The 16,743-nt window shown below is 29.6% G+C and overlaps 2 protein-coding genes across 4 annotated transcripts; one reads left to right on the top strand and one right to left on the bottom strand.

Moving 5' to 3' along the window:
• The first annotated feature begins 1,771 nt into the window (after nucleotides 1-1,771).
• On the top strand, nucleotides 1,772-11,744 carry LOC113551778 (trichoplein keratin filament-binding protein-like). Of its 2 annotated transcripts, none has more exons than XM_026954252.1 (11): nucleotides 1,772-1,943; nucleotides 5,428-5,679; nucleotides 5,813-5,933; nucleotides 6,055-6,234; nucleotides 7,607-7,833; nucleotides 8,731-8,859; nucleotides 8,991-9,221; nucleotides 10,062-10,167; nucleotides 10,286-10,477; nucleotides 10,537-10,650; nucleotides 11,367-11,743. In XM_026954252.1, exons 2-11 carry the CDS (start codon nucleotides 5,489-5,491, stop codon nucleotides 11,394-11,396), a joined length of 1,521 nt encoding a protein of 506 aa, XP_026810053.1. In that variant the 5' UTR covers nucleotides 1,772-1,943; nucleotides 5,428-5,488; the 3' UTR covers nucleotides 11,397-11,743. The 2 variants fall into 2 exon arrangements, with proteins under 2 accessions (XP_026810053.1, XP_026810055.1); XM_026954254.1 differs by lacking the exon at nucleotides 1,772-1,943 and adding an exon at nucleotides 4,393-4,550 and having other exon boundaries at nucleotides 11,367-11,744.
• On the bottom strand, nucleotides 8,988-16,689 carry LOC113551779 (required for meiotic nuclear division protein 1 homolog). Of its 2 annotated transcripts, XM_026954256.1 has the most exons (7): nucleotides 16,397-16,689; nucleotides 15,273-15,396; nucleotides 13,849-14,074; nucleotides 13,275-13,440; nucleotides 12,403-12,600; nucleotides 12,165-12,322; nucleotides 8,988-9,276 (listed from the first exon to the last, which is right to left on the bottom strand). In XM_026954256.1, the coding sequence occupies exons 1-7, from the start codon at nucleotides 16,592-16,594 to the stop codon at nucleotides 9,273-9,275; spliced, it is 1,074 nt and encodes a 357-aa protein (XP_026810057.1). In that variant the 5' UTR covers nucleotides 16,595-16,689; the 3' UTR covers nucleotides 8,988-9,272. The 2 variants fall into 2 exon arrangements, with proteins under 2 accessions (XP_026810057.1, XP_026810056.1); XM_026954255.1 differs by lacking the exon at nucleotides 8,988-9,276 and having other exon boundaries at nucleotides 12,003-12,322.
• Between the last annotated feature and the right edge of the window lie 54 nt (nucleotides 16,690-16,743).

Genomic DNA, 16,743 nt, shown 5'->3' with positions numbered 1-16,743 from the left:
GGTATAATTATAAAATAATATTTATAATTAACTCTTTTTTATAAAATATAAATTATAATACTTACTTTAGATTAATAGATTAATACTTTTAAGTTTTAACTAACAATATTTAACTTAGAAATGAATAATCAATTTTCAGTTACAACATATAATTATAAAATTGAATTGTTAATAGCGTTACAACACATAATCTTTTATTTAAAAAAACTTTTTAATATTTTAAATTATTAAATTTATTTGAAATATTCTACTGATAATATAATTTTGCAAAAATATACAACATTAACGTATTTTTTGAGTTTTGTCTCAAATATTTAAATGCATAAAAAAATTAATTTTGACTTTTATCTTCTAGCGACATTTTATGAGACGTATAGATTTTTAATCAAAATTTTCCCGAGTCAAGTAGGACGTGGGTACAAAAAAATGCATTTGTATATAAATCAGTTACCTATAATATTTATTAATGAACTTACACATCCGTCGTTGTAACTTTGTCTTATTATGTGCGGCGCTTGCGGGTATTATATTATTTATATATTATGTTTAATGTTGCGAATGTCGGAAAGACCTTAGGGCTTAGACCCTCCCTTCTAAGATATACCTATACGCAGCATTCCACTAGAAAAGTAGAAACCTAAGTAGTGCTGACCGTTGACATATTTATATACGTATGTGGTATGTTATATATTGCTATTTTAAAATAACACATTAACACATTTCTATGTAGTAAATGAATATAGTATGTATATATATATATAGCTTATTTATAGGTTAACAGACATACACTATACCTACTGCAGATTTCAGTTGTGACTATTACAATCAAAACAATATTGTACAATTTTTATATAATTCAAAATTAAATAATAAATTGTAGCATACGTATAATTTAACTATCCATCTGATACATGAATTTTAAATATTATATAATCGATAATATAGTAAATTAGAGCAATTGGCTATAGATATACGTATACCTATGCAATTGGACACTATAGTAACTTACGATCTGGTTTAAAGTATAATACTATTAAAAAAAAAAAAATTTACTAAATATTGTAACGCAATATACACAGTTGACGTCTCGACTTTTATATCTTCCTATTTATAGATACGATAAATTTATAAATTATGAACAATATACATGTGTATTGTGTGTTACATAACATATTGGGAAACATATTTAAAATTAATCTAATAATTTTAGTTAAAAGCTATAAGATGCGCATTATATAAATTAAAGTCTGAAGTAGATAAATATACTTTCTAGTTACTATAATAATAAATATATCTATGCTTGATCTTTTACATTATACAAAAATAAATCTTGTAGGTAGTTTGGAATTTAATTCAAAATTTCAAACACATTTTTTATACAAATGAAATTTTCAAACACTAATAAATAATAATTATAAAACATCATAATAATGAAATACATTGGTATAACATATATCATTATTAAATCATTGTCCGACAAAGGGTGGAAAGTTATGGTTAGGTTAGATAATTGTCTATAACTATAAAACATTATTATTATTGCAGTTTTTCCAATAGGTATTTTGTTTTATTATGTAAAATTACACGAACGTTGAACAAATTTGTGTTATTATGCTTCCGGAGGGGAAAAAACGACTGTATAGGTCATTGACTAACTTGACTTTCTCACCAGTCCCCACATGCACCCGTTTTACCGGAGTCGATTCGCTAAAGATGGTCAGAAAGAACCAGTCTACTTCCACTGCGCGTTAGCCTTTTCTACAGACTTGCAGACAAAGAAGCATTGCAGATTTTGCTCGACGGCTCAACGGATCATCACACCAACGCTTCTTATTAATTTATACCTACTTAGGTAAAATCTAAATACAAATCATATTATTCATATAAACAAATCATCAGAACTGCGTGCACAATTCGATTGGATATTGCGTAACTATTTTTGGGTAAGTAATTTAATTAAAATGATAAATAATAATATTATAATATTAAAATGTTATTTTATCCATCGAGTAAATATTTTCGATTATATAAGGATGCCTATGTTAACGTTGAAAGGGCGCTCTGAATTTTCCACTTATATAATAATATTATGTTCGCGAAAACGATTATAAATCATATTATTCCAATAGGGAAATTATGTTTTCCTTTAAAATCAATTTTTTTCTAAACGTTTCAAATTATTGAATTTTTCTTTTCGTGTTTGAAGTTGTCTATATCGAACGCTTGTTAAAACATTATCAAACCAAGTTTCTAGAGATTTATCTGTCTTCCTAATTAAAATCTGATACAATTTTCTCGTCTTTTAATGTTTTAATATTATAGTGATTCGATATTACAGAACTTATCTTTATGTTTTCCGCCGTAATATTTCTCAGCTCCACGATTTAGGTTCGTTGTAACTTAATAAATAATAATATTAATTTATAGCCGGTACGTATGTAAACTCGAGACTGGCCATTTTCAATAAACATTCGTATAAGTATTATGAAAATTTTCTCATCTTATTGCATACAATAATACGTTAATTATTTACTATTCATTTTATTATTCGCCAATGATAATGTCATCACTTATTGTCTTGATAGGGTCATCAAGAATCGCTAGGTATGAACGTACTGCTGCACCACACTTATCTTGAAGTATCTCAATATGAAACACACTGGGTATTTAAGAATTATAATGTAAACCGAAAATTTTGATTAGCTGTAACTTACAAACTATTGACTTCCGCCAATTTTTTTTTTTTGCACCATCATTCTTAAAACGTTGATTTACCTAGGTTTCTAAAAAAAAATAAAAAAATTGCGTGGGCGTTAAACTAGATTTGTTCCCAAGAGTTTTCAAATTGCTTTTTAGTAATTAAATAATATGAATAAAAAAATATAATTTATAAAAAAAAATAAAATAAGGTACTTCTGAGTTATAACAAACGTATATTATTATTTTTTTTTTTTTTGTTCTGGTTCATTGGTAGTTTGGCACCAACCTACAAATTTATATTTAGTGAAAATTTTCCACTCCGCCCTTTGGCTTATTTCCATTATTTATCTAATTATTAAATTAAGATATCGAAAAAATAATCAAGATATTAAAAATATTTAGTATCAAAGAAAAAGATTAGATTTAATTTTACACAATGAGTATCTAAAGACTAAAATACATAGTATTACAATTTTAAACCATAGGCCTTAAATTATATTATGAAATAAGGTCACGGATATATAAAATAAACTATTATACATATCTGTAAGTAAGGTAGTAAGCACACTGAGATAGATTTCAGTGATTATCTCAATGAGTAAGCACGATTAAGAGGACGCTATACCGCCAGAGGTCGGGAATCTGCTGCTCTTTGGATAATTATCAATCGAAATCCGTAAAATATAAATTATATTATACCATCGGTATTATAGTGATAAATAAAGTTTTTCTATATTTTCTAAATTTAAGACGTATTGTTATGTATTTATTGCCTACCAATTTCTCAATAAAATAATAATACTATCTTTATTCTAATAATATGTACTAATCAAGTAATAATTTATACATTAAAATTAAAAAAAAAGGTTGTTCAAACCTGTGCGGCTCCCTGGATATCATAGTTTTGTAATTTTTTGAAAAAATGGCTCTTTCCTACGAAAGGTTCCCAACCCCTCCTACCCGCATGCGTTGTCTCTGTCTTATACACGCGTAACATAGTTAAAAACTGTTTTGCGCGGAACAACTTTACTCCCACGATATTTATATCAAAATTACCAAAATTTCAAATCGCATTGAGAAGAACTTTACCTGTGTTACCAATAATTTTTAATAATTAAATGAAAAAAACCTAAAGTTCTCAATCCGATAACTTTGATTGCATTCATGTTATCAAAAAAATTAAAACGCTACAACACAGGTAAAGTTCTTTTCAATGCGATTTAAAATTTTGGTAATTTTGATATAAATATCGTGGGAGTAAAGTTGTCCCGCGCAAAACAGTTTTTATATAACTATGTTACGCGTGTATAAGACAGAGACAACACATGCGGGTACAGCGTTCTCTTGATCTCTGTATCTTTAATCGTGGTAGTAAGGTACTAAGGTATAACTGTACAAGGTATAAGGCTTAAATTATATTTTGTTATCTATATTTTCGAGTAACTTTTTTTAGGTTAGGTTCATTGTGACGTTTATACACAATATTGTAGATAAGAAGTTTATTGTTATTTTCAAAAATGTTGATAACGTTGTTTTTAACGATTGAATTTTACTTACATTTTTTACTTTTTTACACAAATTTTTACGATTTAATTTGAAACTTATCTATATTAATTTCCATATTCTACTTTTCAGTATTTTTATCTATGTTATCTAATAGATGGTTCATTAACTTATATGTAACTTGATTATGAATTGTGTGTTAATGTTTTTAAGTTAAGTTATACTTGTTAATTATTTAACATTTTTATCATTCAAAATTATATTTATATTAACCACTAAGATGACATATTTATTTATCTTTGTTAAATTATTTCTGGGTACAGCTGTAATAGATATTGATAATTCTAGTAAGTAAAAATCAGATCTAATAATTCTTATTCAGTTAATATTATTTTTTTTTTAATTAACATTAAATGTTTATATGTTCAGCTTATTAATACTAAGATCTCTGAATCTCTGATATAGTGTTTTAAAATCATTATTCGTTCAGTAAATGGTGGATAAATAACATACAAATACTCGAATGAAAGAATGGAAGATTTATTTTGAATGGGTACCATGGAAACGGGTTACAGTTCTGAAAACAAACACAGTTGTTCAAAAGTGAGAACTATGGAGTGGAAGGGAGTGAAAACTTAGGTTATCATTTAACATAGTATAATTAATAATTAATATAAATTGATACACTTTATAAATGCGGATAACGATGAAAATTTACTATGAAACACATACCACTTGTCACTCATTTTTTGAATACTCCTCATAATTAATTGTTTATGTGTGATGGGCATTCTGTAAAATCAAATGATGTTTGGTCTAAAAGAGAAATTAACCATATTATTAAAAATAAAAAAATCAATACATATTGATAGGTGAAAACATTTTTTTTTTTTGTGTGGACTAATATATATAGGTACTATTTACCTAATAAGGGTGTTAAGCCTTAGCAACGGCATTATCTATTTATATATATATTATATATAGTAGTTAGGTAAAATTATATTGGCCGTGTAATATTATTTTTTCTACAATTGTGCGATGCTATTGTTGTGTGTTGTAAATAAAGGCGTAGATCTAACTTTAATAATTAGGTATAATTACTTAAAGTAATCATTACTATTATCACACCATTCACATCTATATGTACTTAATTAATGTATTGGATGATAAATCGTATCGTTTAGTCTTGCTAATACTTCGGATTTGTTATTTTCGTGTACACAGTGTGGCGCTATTGACAGATCCAAGTGAAAGTGTGACCAGAAAATAATCATAAAACAATATAATGAGTCAAAAAAGCTGCAATAACAACCGCCGGGCGAATCCCGCAAAAATGTACGAGGCATTGCACAAGAAGCGTGCGGCCGAGTGCGAAGCCAGAGAACAATGGGCCGGAGTGACGCAGTACTTCAAGACTTGGGAAAACAACTCGAACAAGTTCACGAATTGGACTTCGCCGCAGTACTACAAAAAAAGGTGAGTATCGAGCTTTAACTCTTTAAGGTTTCAACCAGAAATAGTCCATAATATTAGATTATATTTTTTTTTCGTACCTATTCATTTTATTGTCAATATTGAATATTATGAATTCGTTACACTTTTACTTCAGTTCCGAGCTGCAATTGGAAATGCGAAGACGGGAACAGCAAAAACTCGAGGAAGAACAAGAAGAATTGCAAAAGTGGCGCAAAAAATTACGAGACAGACAGCTCGAGGACGAGGAGTTTAAGGTTTTTATAAATTATAATATACGTAATTTTGCGAAATATATCAATTACATTATATTTAATAATTTATAATATTAATTGAAATTCGATTTTTGTTTATCTTTTCTCTGTGGCCCGTTCAAAGAAAGGGCAAATGAAAAAAAAGCCCGTTCCACTGTCGCGGCCAAATTCAGCCGGACAAAAAACGCCTTGTGAAGAAATGGCAATGGAACTAAAACGCAAACACGACGCCGTCACGGACAGGGAGATCGAGTTGAGACTTCACGTACGATCCAAATCGTGCGATCCTAAACAGGCTAAACAAGTGACTACATAACTTATTAGTCATTAATTATACTAAACAATAATTATTCTATTCTTGTGTCTCGTCATGATGTCTTGCATGCATATATTAGTAATTTGTCGTGACTTGGGAAATATTTTAGGTAAGCACCTGTTGCAACAGAATCCGTCCCATTATTCATTTCTAAAAAAAGGTATATTAAGTAGATATTTGGTTTTAAAAAACGTATTACACATATGCGTATTATTATACCAAGTGTTCAATAATTTTGGTCACTCTTAATTTCTGTATGACATTACCTACAACTTACATGGTTATATTTAGCAATAATAGAAACAATGCTGTACTAAAATACTTAAAATATTTAATAACCTTATTAATTATATCATACTATTATCGTTTATCAGTCCAAGATAGTCTTATGAGTAATGACCGTTTCTAAACTTACTGAATACTCTATAATATATATTATGGATTTATAGATATGTTACATCGTTAGATGCATAATTTTTTATTTAAATTTTATCAAATCAGAATTTAAAAAAAAAATTAAAAAACATAGTGATGTCAAAAAGTACAAAAAAAATATTATATTTATGATTTATTACCCAAACAATAATTAAATTTCTTTTATTCTTCATTAAATTCAGTAACGTATTTTGATTTTTAAATATTTACAGTTGACAGGTTTTTTGAACCAAACAAAATAGCCCGTATAATTTAAATAATAAATATTATATTACAATTTGTTATTATAATATTATATATTATAGTTAATAGCTATGAAGTATAAAATTCACAATAATTACTATATAATACAATAACGGACATTTTCTCATCGTGATATACTCGTAGTATTAGTTTTAATAGGTTAACATTTAAATATTGGATGGTTTTCATTATGATGACAAACCACCCAAAATCACGTATCGTTTGGCTGAAAGCTACATGGATACCTATAACACACAGTTATGGTATCTTATACATTTTCCCTTCCATTTTTAGAGATTTAAATCTCTCGGATTATCTTTTTCAGATCAATGGATTATAATCAGTATAATTTGTAAATTGGTTTTGAGCATTTTTTAAATGATAATCGGCCGAAACACCCGAAACGATAGGCTGTTAATATTATTAAAGTTTTCGTACATGTTACTTTCCTTGAAATGTTCATTCTGGTTACATAGTTTATGTACACGTTGATACGTAATTATCTATTATTCCATACAAAGTTGTAAACGTATACAATAGGTTTAATAGTACGAACTCTGAACTTTTAGGTGATATACCTACCTAGAAGATTTAAACTAGTACTCGACGGCTTTAAAATATTGTGTGTACCAATATTTATTTAAATCAATTATAAATATGGTATTATTGTTTGTTTTGGTAGTATGTAATGCGAGAGCGTGAGCGGTCGTCTGAATCTTCGTGGGACGACCGGATGAAAGAAAAAAAATCGGCAGACCAAAAACGGCGAGAACGATCGGAACAAGAACAGCGGTTGAACGAGGAACGGTCTGCGGCCGATAGATTGGCTGAAGAGGAAAAACACCGTACACGACAGGCTCGGGCGGCTCAATTAAAAGACGAGCTTGTCGGTCGTGTAGCGGAATTAAAGTAAGTAATAGGATGTTCGCAAATATAATAATTGTCTTGAGCAGTGGCGGATCTAGGACTTTTTTTTTGGGAGGGGGATTTTTATTATTAATTTTGTAAACACAATGGTTTTATGTTAGGTCTTCAAATTAAGTACCTATTACTAAAATTTTTCTAACATGACAAATTTAAAAGTATATTTATAATTTATAAAAAAAAATTTGAACAATTGACTATAACAAAATAAAGAAAAATAACTTGAAATGTATTAAATTAATTTATATACCATTGTAAGGAAAACTGTAAAAGCTTAGGTTATTGTTGTTTGAAAAAGAGATTTAAAACATCTTTGGGTATTACATTAATTTCTTTGAGAATATTAAATAAGTAATGTTAATCCATTTAAATTATTTTTCCTCATTGTACTACTCAAGTATGTTTTTTATACATTTTAACATAGAATATAATTGCTCATACATGTATGTTGTTACTGGTAATACTGTTAAAATATAACTGCCAAGGGGGTTAGGGAGCCTTTTGAATCTGCATTAGTCTTGATTAACATTTCAACACCTTTTTGGAAGCAAATAAATAATATTGATGCTTGATGCATCGTTTTAGGGTGGCCTTTACTCCTTAGAATTCTGCAATGAGTGCTATGTACTTTATTTTAAACAAATCTCATGGTTTGCATTTGTACTAAAACATAAAAATTAATTTTAAGCACAATGGTTTGTTCTAAAAAACATTTATATAAATTCTTAAATACATAACAAACATACTGAAAATTTAAAATATGTAAAAATAAAAATTATAACCTGTAAAAAATGTTAAAATAATTGTATTGAATTAGTATATTTTATACTATAGTACATCATATTATATTATTGATAATATAATTTTTGCATTTGTGTATAGAAATCGTTCGGATCGATGTGACGAGCTTAAGAGATTGGAGTCTGCATACTTATCATTGCAAGGCCAGGTGGAAGATGTAGAACGTTGTAATGAGCAGTTAGATCGAAAAAAGATTCAAAGCTTATCCAGGTACTTAATAAACTAAAAGAAATCAGTCACATACATGAAATAGTGGTTTAACATTTATTTTAGAATTATATTACTCCTCCTTATATTATAATTGTTTATTGATTTTGGTAATGCAATGCTGAATTTTGCAGGGCTAAAGCGCTTCGCCAGTACCTGACCACACTGAAGCAGAGGTCCAAGGAGGTGGTTGAGTTTTTGCGAGAAGACCGTAAGCTTCTAGATGACTTGGTCTCAACTGTGCGCAGCTCTAAAGCTGCATCTTCCATTGACCTAGGTGGTATGGTGGACGAGCTCAGAGACATGTACAACCGATACGAAGATGACGAAAGCCAGCGACTTTACTTAATGGATTTTATGTTTGAGTGAGTGTGGTACAGGACATCATGTTCAAAGCAAAGGCATAGGAGATAAATTTATCTGGAAGAATGAAGTCCCTAATAAAATTAATTTAAAAAAAATGTGGGGGTGTTTCCTCCCTTTAGACCATTTAACTATTACCACATAAAAACAAATTAATATTTACATATTTATATTCAATATCTATATTTTATATAATAATAGATATCTTGTGTACTAAACATAGTAAAATATATAGCTAATATATACGTTTGATAAAATATAAATACTGTCTAGTACTCTAGTCACATTATTCTCTCATCACATTTTTATAGTAAACATAACAATTTTAAATAATTGTTTTTTTTTCAAAAATATTAAATTACAAAATTGTAGGGAAAAATATATTTTTTGGGGTTTACCTTCCCTTTCCCAAGTACTAAGATGTTGATAGCACATTTTGTGGACCATGGCCAGAAACATGAAAATCCTTATTTTGGTTAAGAAATAAATATTTTTTTATTTTTTTAATAACACATTAAGATAAAAGATGTAAATGACAAAAAAAAATAATATACAACTATTTTTGAAGTATAACAACACTCATTAAATTATATAAAAAAATCTATACATTATAAATAAGTAGGTAGGTACCATGCAAACTATATTTTTGATAAAGTATTGATGAGCAGAAATTTTGTATAATCAATCAGATCAGTTTGAGTCAACTGCCTACCATCAAAATCCAATGTATGAATATATATTTATATATATATTTTATTTTTTATATATTTCTATGGGAAATGAGCTGCAGTATATACATGCACAACGTTTTTTTTCAATTTTTTGTTTGTTATTGTCTGTAGAGAAGAAGCTCGAAACATGTGGCGGTCACAAGAGGAACGGTGGCGAAGAGAACATACATTACGTAAGACCGGAATGGAAGACCTGTTTTCTGCGATAAAAACCCAAGTATGTACGCACTAACTTGCATTTATCATGGTTAGATTATTCATTTTTGAGATTTTTTGAGGGTCAGCTATGTAATACTATATTATTATGTATCATCATCACCATCATTTTTTGCTAGTTGGAAGAGAATATTGACAAATGTTTGGATGAACAACGTATGTTAATCAGTGAACGAGAAGAATTGATCAGTATCATTGAAAAGGGCAATGATGAACTAAAACGATTGGAAGCAGAGTCAGCTGAATTCTATGAACAGTATCCAGACTACTGTAGCAGTGACAACAATAACAATAATGGAGTACAATCATTGGTAAACATATTCTTGAGAGTATAATCTCAATTAACTGTACTCCTTGTTTTATTTTACAGGATTCTACAGACTATAGAAAATTTGAAAAGACAGCTTTGAAGGTAATGGATCGCGAACAAAAATTGTTAGCAGAAATGGCTCGAATGAATTTGTTGGATGACCCCAAATTAACAGTGAGTTACAAGTTTTTGATTTATTTTTATATATTTTGGCCCATATAGATTTACTATCTCATACATAAATAAATGAGTTAATTTAATTTATATAAGATAAAATGTATTTTTTAATGTTGGTTTTTCTTTTTTTTTTCCAATTTTTGTTTAAGGTTATTTGAATTAATATTTTTTATATCATCTGTAAAATGAGTTTATATAAATTTTATTTTTGACTTTTAAAAGTTTAACTAGGTATATAATAATATTAGATATTTAAACCTTTTTTTTTTTACTAGAACATAAAAAATAATATATATAAATTAGATTTTAACAAATTTTTTTATTGTAAAATGTTGTTATAATTTCTAATTTCTATACTATAAAATTAATTCAACTTATTGTCTTAAGAAGCATTAATAAAAATGTCTATGATCAATATAAAAACTCAAAATATTTAGAATGATTTATCTATCTAATTAAAGTTCTTGTTTGTATTTTGATCAAATTTTTAATTTAGAATTTAGTTATATGTAATTAAAATGATTATTAATCTGATTTAATTTAAAATATTTAAAAATATGTTCAATATTATTACAATTAGAAATATATAAATAATTTTATGAATGAAATTTTTATATTTATATTTTGCTTTTTCATATAAATTTATTTTTACAATTGTCAAAAAAATAAATAAATATATTATATAATAAATTATGATTATTTATTTGTTGCAGGATCACAGAAGAAAGAAATCAGTTTGGTAAATTTACTACACTTTTTAATTCACTTTTAAATTTTATATGACTTGTATAGTAACTAATGTGTCTTTTTATATTTTCTCACTGACGAAATAACTATCGATTAGTTTTTAAATAGTCTCAAAGAAATATTAACAATTTAGGTTTTTTTTAATAGAATTATTTTGTTGTTTCATCACTTTCAAATAATTAGTGATATAAGATTTTAGTAACAACAGATAATATTTTAATTCTGTGCAATATGTTTTATTTTTTGAACTTTATTGTTAAACTTTTATTAATATGTAAGATTTATTGTAAACATTTAAAATTTTGTTATTTGGGAAATAACGAGTACGTATTTTATGTGCATATGTTCATTAAATATAAATGTAAACATTTTTTTGTTTTAAGTGATTTTTACTTTGTAATAGTTTTTTTATTTTAAAATATTATATAATGTATTTTTATAAAAATAAATAGTTGTGTTTGGATGAACCTTGAATTGGAATACAATCTGTTATTATTTTTGTCAATAATAATATTATTTAACGAACTGATTTCAGCTGTAGGTTAGAGATCAATTATGTCCCGTCAAAAGGTTTGTTTGTTTACACGGTACAAAAACAAAAAAATGGTCTATGACTCGTCGTTTTATTTCACAAGGCATGATAATATTAAACTTAATTTTAGATTGTGCTTAACTTAAGACGAATGTCTGTAAAATTCAATCGTTTACTGGAAAATAATAATATTTTTAAAGATTGAGAAGAAACCCGCGCGGGAGCAGCTCACTTGATGAACAACTGAGCATAGTGAATGATTTCGAAACCGACCTCGACCATGATCAACACGATTATCATCCATTCCAGTCTAATATGATGTTTGTCGCTCAAATGGTGTGACAGGAGTTCGACGAGTTCTAGGCAATGGTTTATTTTGACGTTCATTGTCTGGAAAATGTATCAGAATGAGTCGTTGTGCCGAGGTGGAAAAACAACAGAAAACGTGCTCGTCGTTATCGTGGACTTACCTTGAGCCGCGTAGATATGCTGAAATAGTTACACGTTGAACGGTAAAACGTTTCCAAGTGTTCTCGTTCCCAGTAAAAGTCTGGCAAATCGAGGAGATCGGAACTTAAATTGATCCTGTGTCTCAGTCCAAAGAGTTCACCGGTTTTTTTCATGACTTCTTTTCTGGTGATCCAGATAGGCAGTCCATTTTGTAGGTCCTGAAGAAGTAAAAATACACTACACGTTAAAAGTTTACGTAGGTACAGAGATACAAATATCGGCGGCCCGGGAAAACGATTCCCCGCAGACCGTAAGAAAGAGCGATCCCAAATGAGTAAAAACTTGGTTTATTATTTTGTACGAAAAAGATTCAGTCATGCTCGGTTTCTTTTGAGAATTTGGTTTTCGGCAAAAGATTAATACGAATCAGGTGTAAAAGATGGAAGCATTTGTTTTTAGACTTTTGCACAACGTGTAATATTATGCATTTAGAACAGATAACGCAAACAAAGATAGGCTACAAAAAATACAAAATATTCAAACATTTGAGCACTTGAGAACACTAAACATTTTAACTAATAAATATTAAAAAATATAGCAGAGCGATTACCCACTTAGGACTTTCTACATAGTTTAAGAAAAAACTGAGGGTGCTGAAGCTCCTCTATCTTTTTTTATAATGTTATCTTGAGGTAATGGATACCTGTTACTAATTTACTATTAATATCTAAATTAACATGAAACAATTTGCTGGTGCTAATTTCAAAATTGGGGGTGCTGAGCACACCCAAACCTCCCTAAAATTGCGCCTATGTATATACCAATACTTTATGTAACGAATAACGAAATGTCCGACACGACTGTATCAATTTTCGAACAATCAAAAACTCACATGTGTAACGACCTCGACGGAATCTATGTACTCCTCGAGCAGCGCTTCCCATGTACCCAGCTTCACGCTGTGCGCCATCGCGTTGGAGAATGTGTACCGGTCCAGGTCGGACGCTGTCACGTCATTGCCGATCAAATACACATTTCCTTTTTGAATCGAACTTTTTCTAAATAAACGCAAACGATAGGATAGAGTTAGACGTTATGTCTATAATAAAACATTTTAACAAGCAAATAAAAAAACATTTTTACTAAATTTTTTTGGGGGATTTTTTTAACATCTTATATAGAATGTTGTACTAAAAATATCTCAATACTAATACTTTTGAATAAAGCCACCATACTCTCCGACAAATCACTGCAGATTACAAAATTTAAAATATTTCTAAATTAATTTATAGAAAATAATTAATACATTAACTTATACAGTATGGATATATATCAAATCTGTATAAATATAAATACTACTCGTGCACATACTTCGGAGTTCGACATCTACAAGTTTCTTTTTTTAATTTTAATATTTTTATTTCAAATCCTTATATTACATTAATTTATTTAACAATGAACATTACTTGTCGTTTGTGTATGCATAATACATGCTTTCTCTTTCGTCCATGACAATGTGGTCGTCGTAGGACCCGATCTCGTGTTCGGCGACAAAATTAATCAGACTGCTGACTTCGAGGTCTGACACGTTCCATCCGACCACCGAGCCTTCGCGGAAAAAATACAAATGCCTGGGCTCGTTGGTCACGTGAAACTTGGACACGGCGTGGATGACGTCGGCCGTTGCAGTTTCTGAAAATCGTTGAGATTCGTAAATATCAAGATGGTTACCTATAAGACTGAGTAGGTAAACTAAATACATCATCATTATTGTACATTTATAAAAACATAATATAATATTGTTTAAGTACAGGTCCAGCCTTGGCCTCTTGGTTTCACTCAAAACCCCAACACCGTCCAATAGCCTTCAATAGTATCTCTTGTCCGCATCATCATACAGTACGCACTTTTTCTGATAACCCATCACATCGCTTCAAAAGGCACTGGTGACGACCTACGGGACAAATTCGTCTCTGAAGGGTTCCATCACTAGATGGCTTCTTTCAATCTTTCGTCATGTGCTTTTCTATGTTATGTATTTATCAATTATTTATTGTATACAATATTATAGTATTGTTGTTTATATACTATATATAGTCATTATAGTCATCCTATTTACTATTATTATATTTATACAATATAAATTTTAAGTGTTTTCTTTAAAAAAAACCATTCACGCTATAATAAATAGACTATCGCGTGCAAGCCAATAATAATATGTCTATGTAGTATGTACATACAAACCAATAATAGCCCAACAAATTAATTGTTTATAATATAACAATATATTTACCTCTCACCAACAATTATACTATATTAATTATATTATGTATCATTGTATTATTATATTATACATATACTATGTGACTACTAACAATGTAAATATGAATTTAAATATAATTTTAAACAAAAAAAAAATATATATTTACCTTAATATAAAGTTAAATTATTTGTTTACTATTACGTATAATTTTTTAACAGTAATGTACACTGCTGGTAATTGTTCATTTATAATATTATCACACGAAAGTAAAATATAAAATAATATTATTTTGCCCAACATCAAAGGCCTTAAAAGCCCATCTCCCTCCAGTCTCCACCACACACAGAACCATATTATAATACTATCACTGCAATCATGAACTAAGATTAATCTTAGTTCATGGTTGCAATGACACACGAGATAACTGGACGAGAAAAGTTTAAAAATCTCTAAAAGTCGTATGAAAGGATTTTTCTTAAGATTTGGCGGTAGAATAGTTTTAAAATTTTATCGAAAACAAATACAACTAATACAAGTAATGTTGTCCATGCTCTTAGACAACATTACTTGTATTAGTTGTCCAAGAATCATGGACCATGATTGTTTCAAAACGTGTATCTCGCTCACCTTCACCGTCGTCTGAACCACTGTACAGGCACGTGGGCTCGTACATGTTCGTCTTGGACAGCGCCGCCGACAGTTGTTCCAGCCGAAACTCTTCGGCAGTCGAGAACGCCGACACGCACCAATACTGCGGACACGTTAGTTACGTGTAAATTGTATGATACATTATTATATTGCAACTACATAAATGTAGTGTCTACATCTGCTAAATAATGTAAATAAAAAAGGGGGTTCTCTTTCGATTAACAGAAGTTTGCATCTCCACAGGACACTACTTATATAGCACACCATTTTGAAGAATTTGAAAATAATGGTGTTTAAATAAGTACCTAGATACTAGCTAGGTAGATACTTACCAACTTATATTTAAAAATTCTAAAAATCAGTTTTTGTTATTTAATTGAGTTACTGAATAAAATGGCAGTGAACATTCCTCTGAATCACACTATAATAACTAAATGTTTTGTTAAAAATGCGTCCTATATTATAATATACTATTATTTATAATTAATGCACACCAGTGTCGGTTATAAGGGGGGACAATAGGTGGAATGCCACCCCTTGGGATTTGGTTTTTTAAAATTTAGTACAACGCTGACCCAATAACACCTACCTATCTACACATTTTCGAACTTTATCATTTGATAGAAAAGTATTTTTCCGTTTTAACCACGGAAAATATTTTATATTATATGTATATACTATATATATAATTATGCTATGGGGGAGAGGGTTGTTTTTATATTCGTCCCTCTCCCCTTGGACAGCATGTATAACTGCCACTGATGCACACTATATAACCAGAATGGTTTTGCTTTCAAAAAAGGAAACAGTCGCATACATAAACCGCAGCGATTAGGTATGCCAAAATTTGTTCGGTGTGAAAAATACTTGTTAATTGTCGGTTAAAGTATAAACTGTTAAAAGCAGGCGTGGGTAAAGCTCGGAGATACTGTCCGGAGTTCCGAGCTGGACTTGCTTATATTTACACTTAACCCGGGAACGCGAGGCGGTCCGTCGATTTCGCGTTACGAGTTAGGCGTTTGTATCAACCACTACCGCCTATACTGGGCATGTTTACTCCTGACTGCCCGCAATGATAACGGATAAAATCGAAAATGACTTACGCCATGTCGTTGGCCCGTGTCTTCCACGAGGGTCGGTTTCCGGCGTTGCACGCGCTTTTTAATGCCGCTTTGCGATTGTGCCACGGCTGTGGCGGGCGAACTTCGAGTGTTCAGGCTTTGACGTCTGACTGCGGCCATGACAACCGACGACCACAGACTACACGGTCTACACGCACGAATCGCAGTAAAGCAGAACATTTTTTTTTACAACGACGAGTAACAAACAGTAATAATATTGGAAACGATTTAAAAAAAAAATACACTTGATGAGCCGGCGACGACGATGTATGATAAGGTCTATGCTTGACTTGCGGTTCGATAACGATTTGATAATAATATTATGATTA

This window comes from Rhopalosiphum maidis, chromosome 2 (assembly GCF_003676215.2).
Source record: "Rhopalosiphum maidis isolate BTI-1 chromosome 2, ASM367621v3, whole genome shotgun sequence".
Lineage (NCBI taxonomy): Eukaryota > Metazoa > Arthropoda > Insecta > Hemiptera > Aphididae > Rhopalosiphum > Rhopalosiphum maidis.
Note: the sequence above shows the minus strand (reverse complement) of the source record. Positions and strands in the feature narration are given on the sequence as shown.

Bases quoted from the DNA above. Each gene is read 5' to 3' on its own strand.
- LOC113551779 (XM_026954256.1), bottom strand. From the start codon at position 16,594: ATGTTCTGCTTTACTGCGATTCGTGCGTGTAGACCGTGTAGTCTGTGG. The intron at 14,075-15,272 runs GTGAGCGAGATA...AACGATTTTCAG, and splicing joins TGGTTCAGACGACGGTGAAG to AAACTGCAACGGCCGACGTC. The intron at 12,323-12,402 runs GTAAGTCCACGA...TACATTTTCCAG, and splicing joins GCATATCTACGCGGCTCAAG to ACAATGAACGTCAAAATAAA.
- LOC113551778 (XM_026954254.1), top strand. From the start codon at position 5,489: ATGAGTCAAAAAAGCTGCAATAACAACCGCCGGGCGAATCCCGCAAAA. The intron at 6,235-7,606 runs GTGACTACATAA...TTGTTTTGGTAG, and splicing joins ATCCTAAACAGGCTAAACAA to TATGTAATGCGAGAGCGTGA. The intron at 10,168-10,285 runs GTATGTACGCAC...ATTTTTTGCTAG, and splicing joins TTTCTGCGATAAAAACCCAA to TTGGAAGAGAATATTGACAA.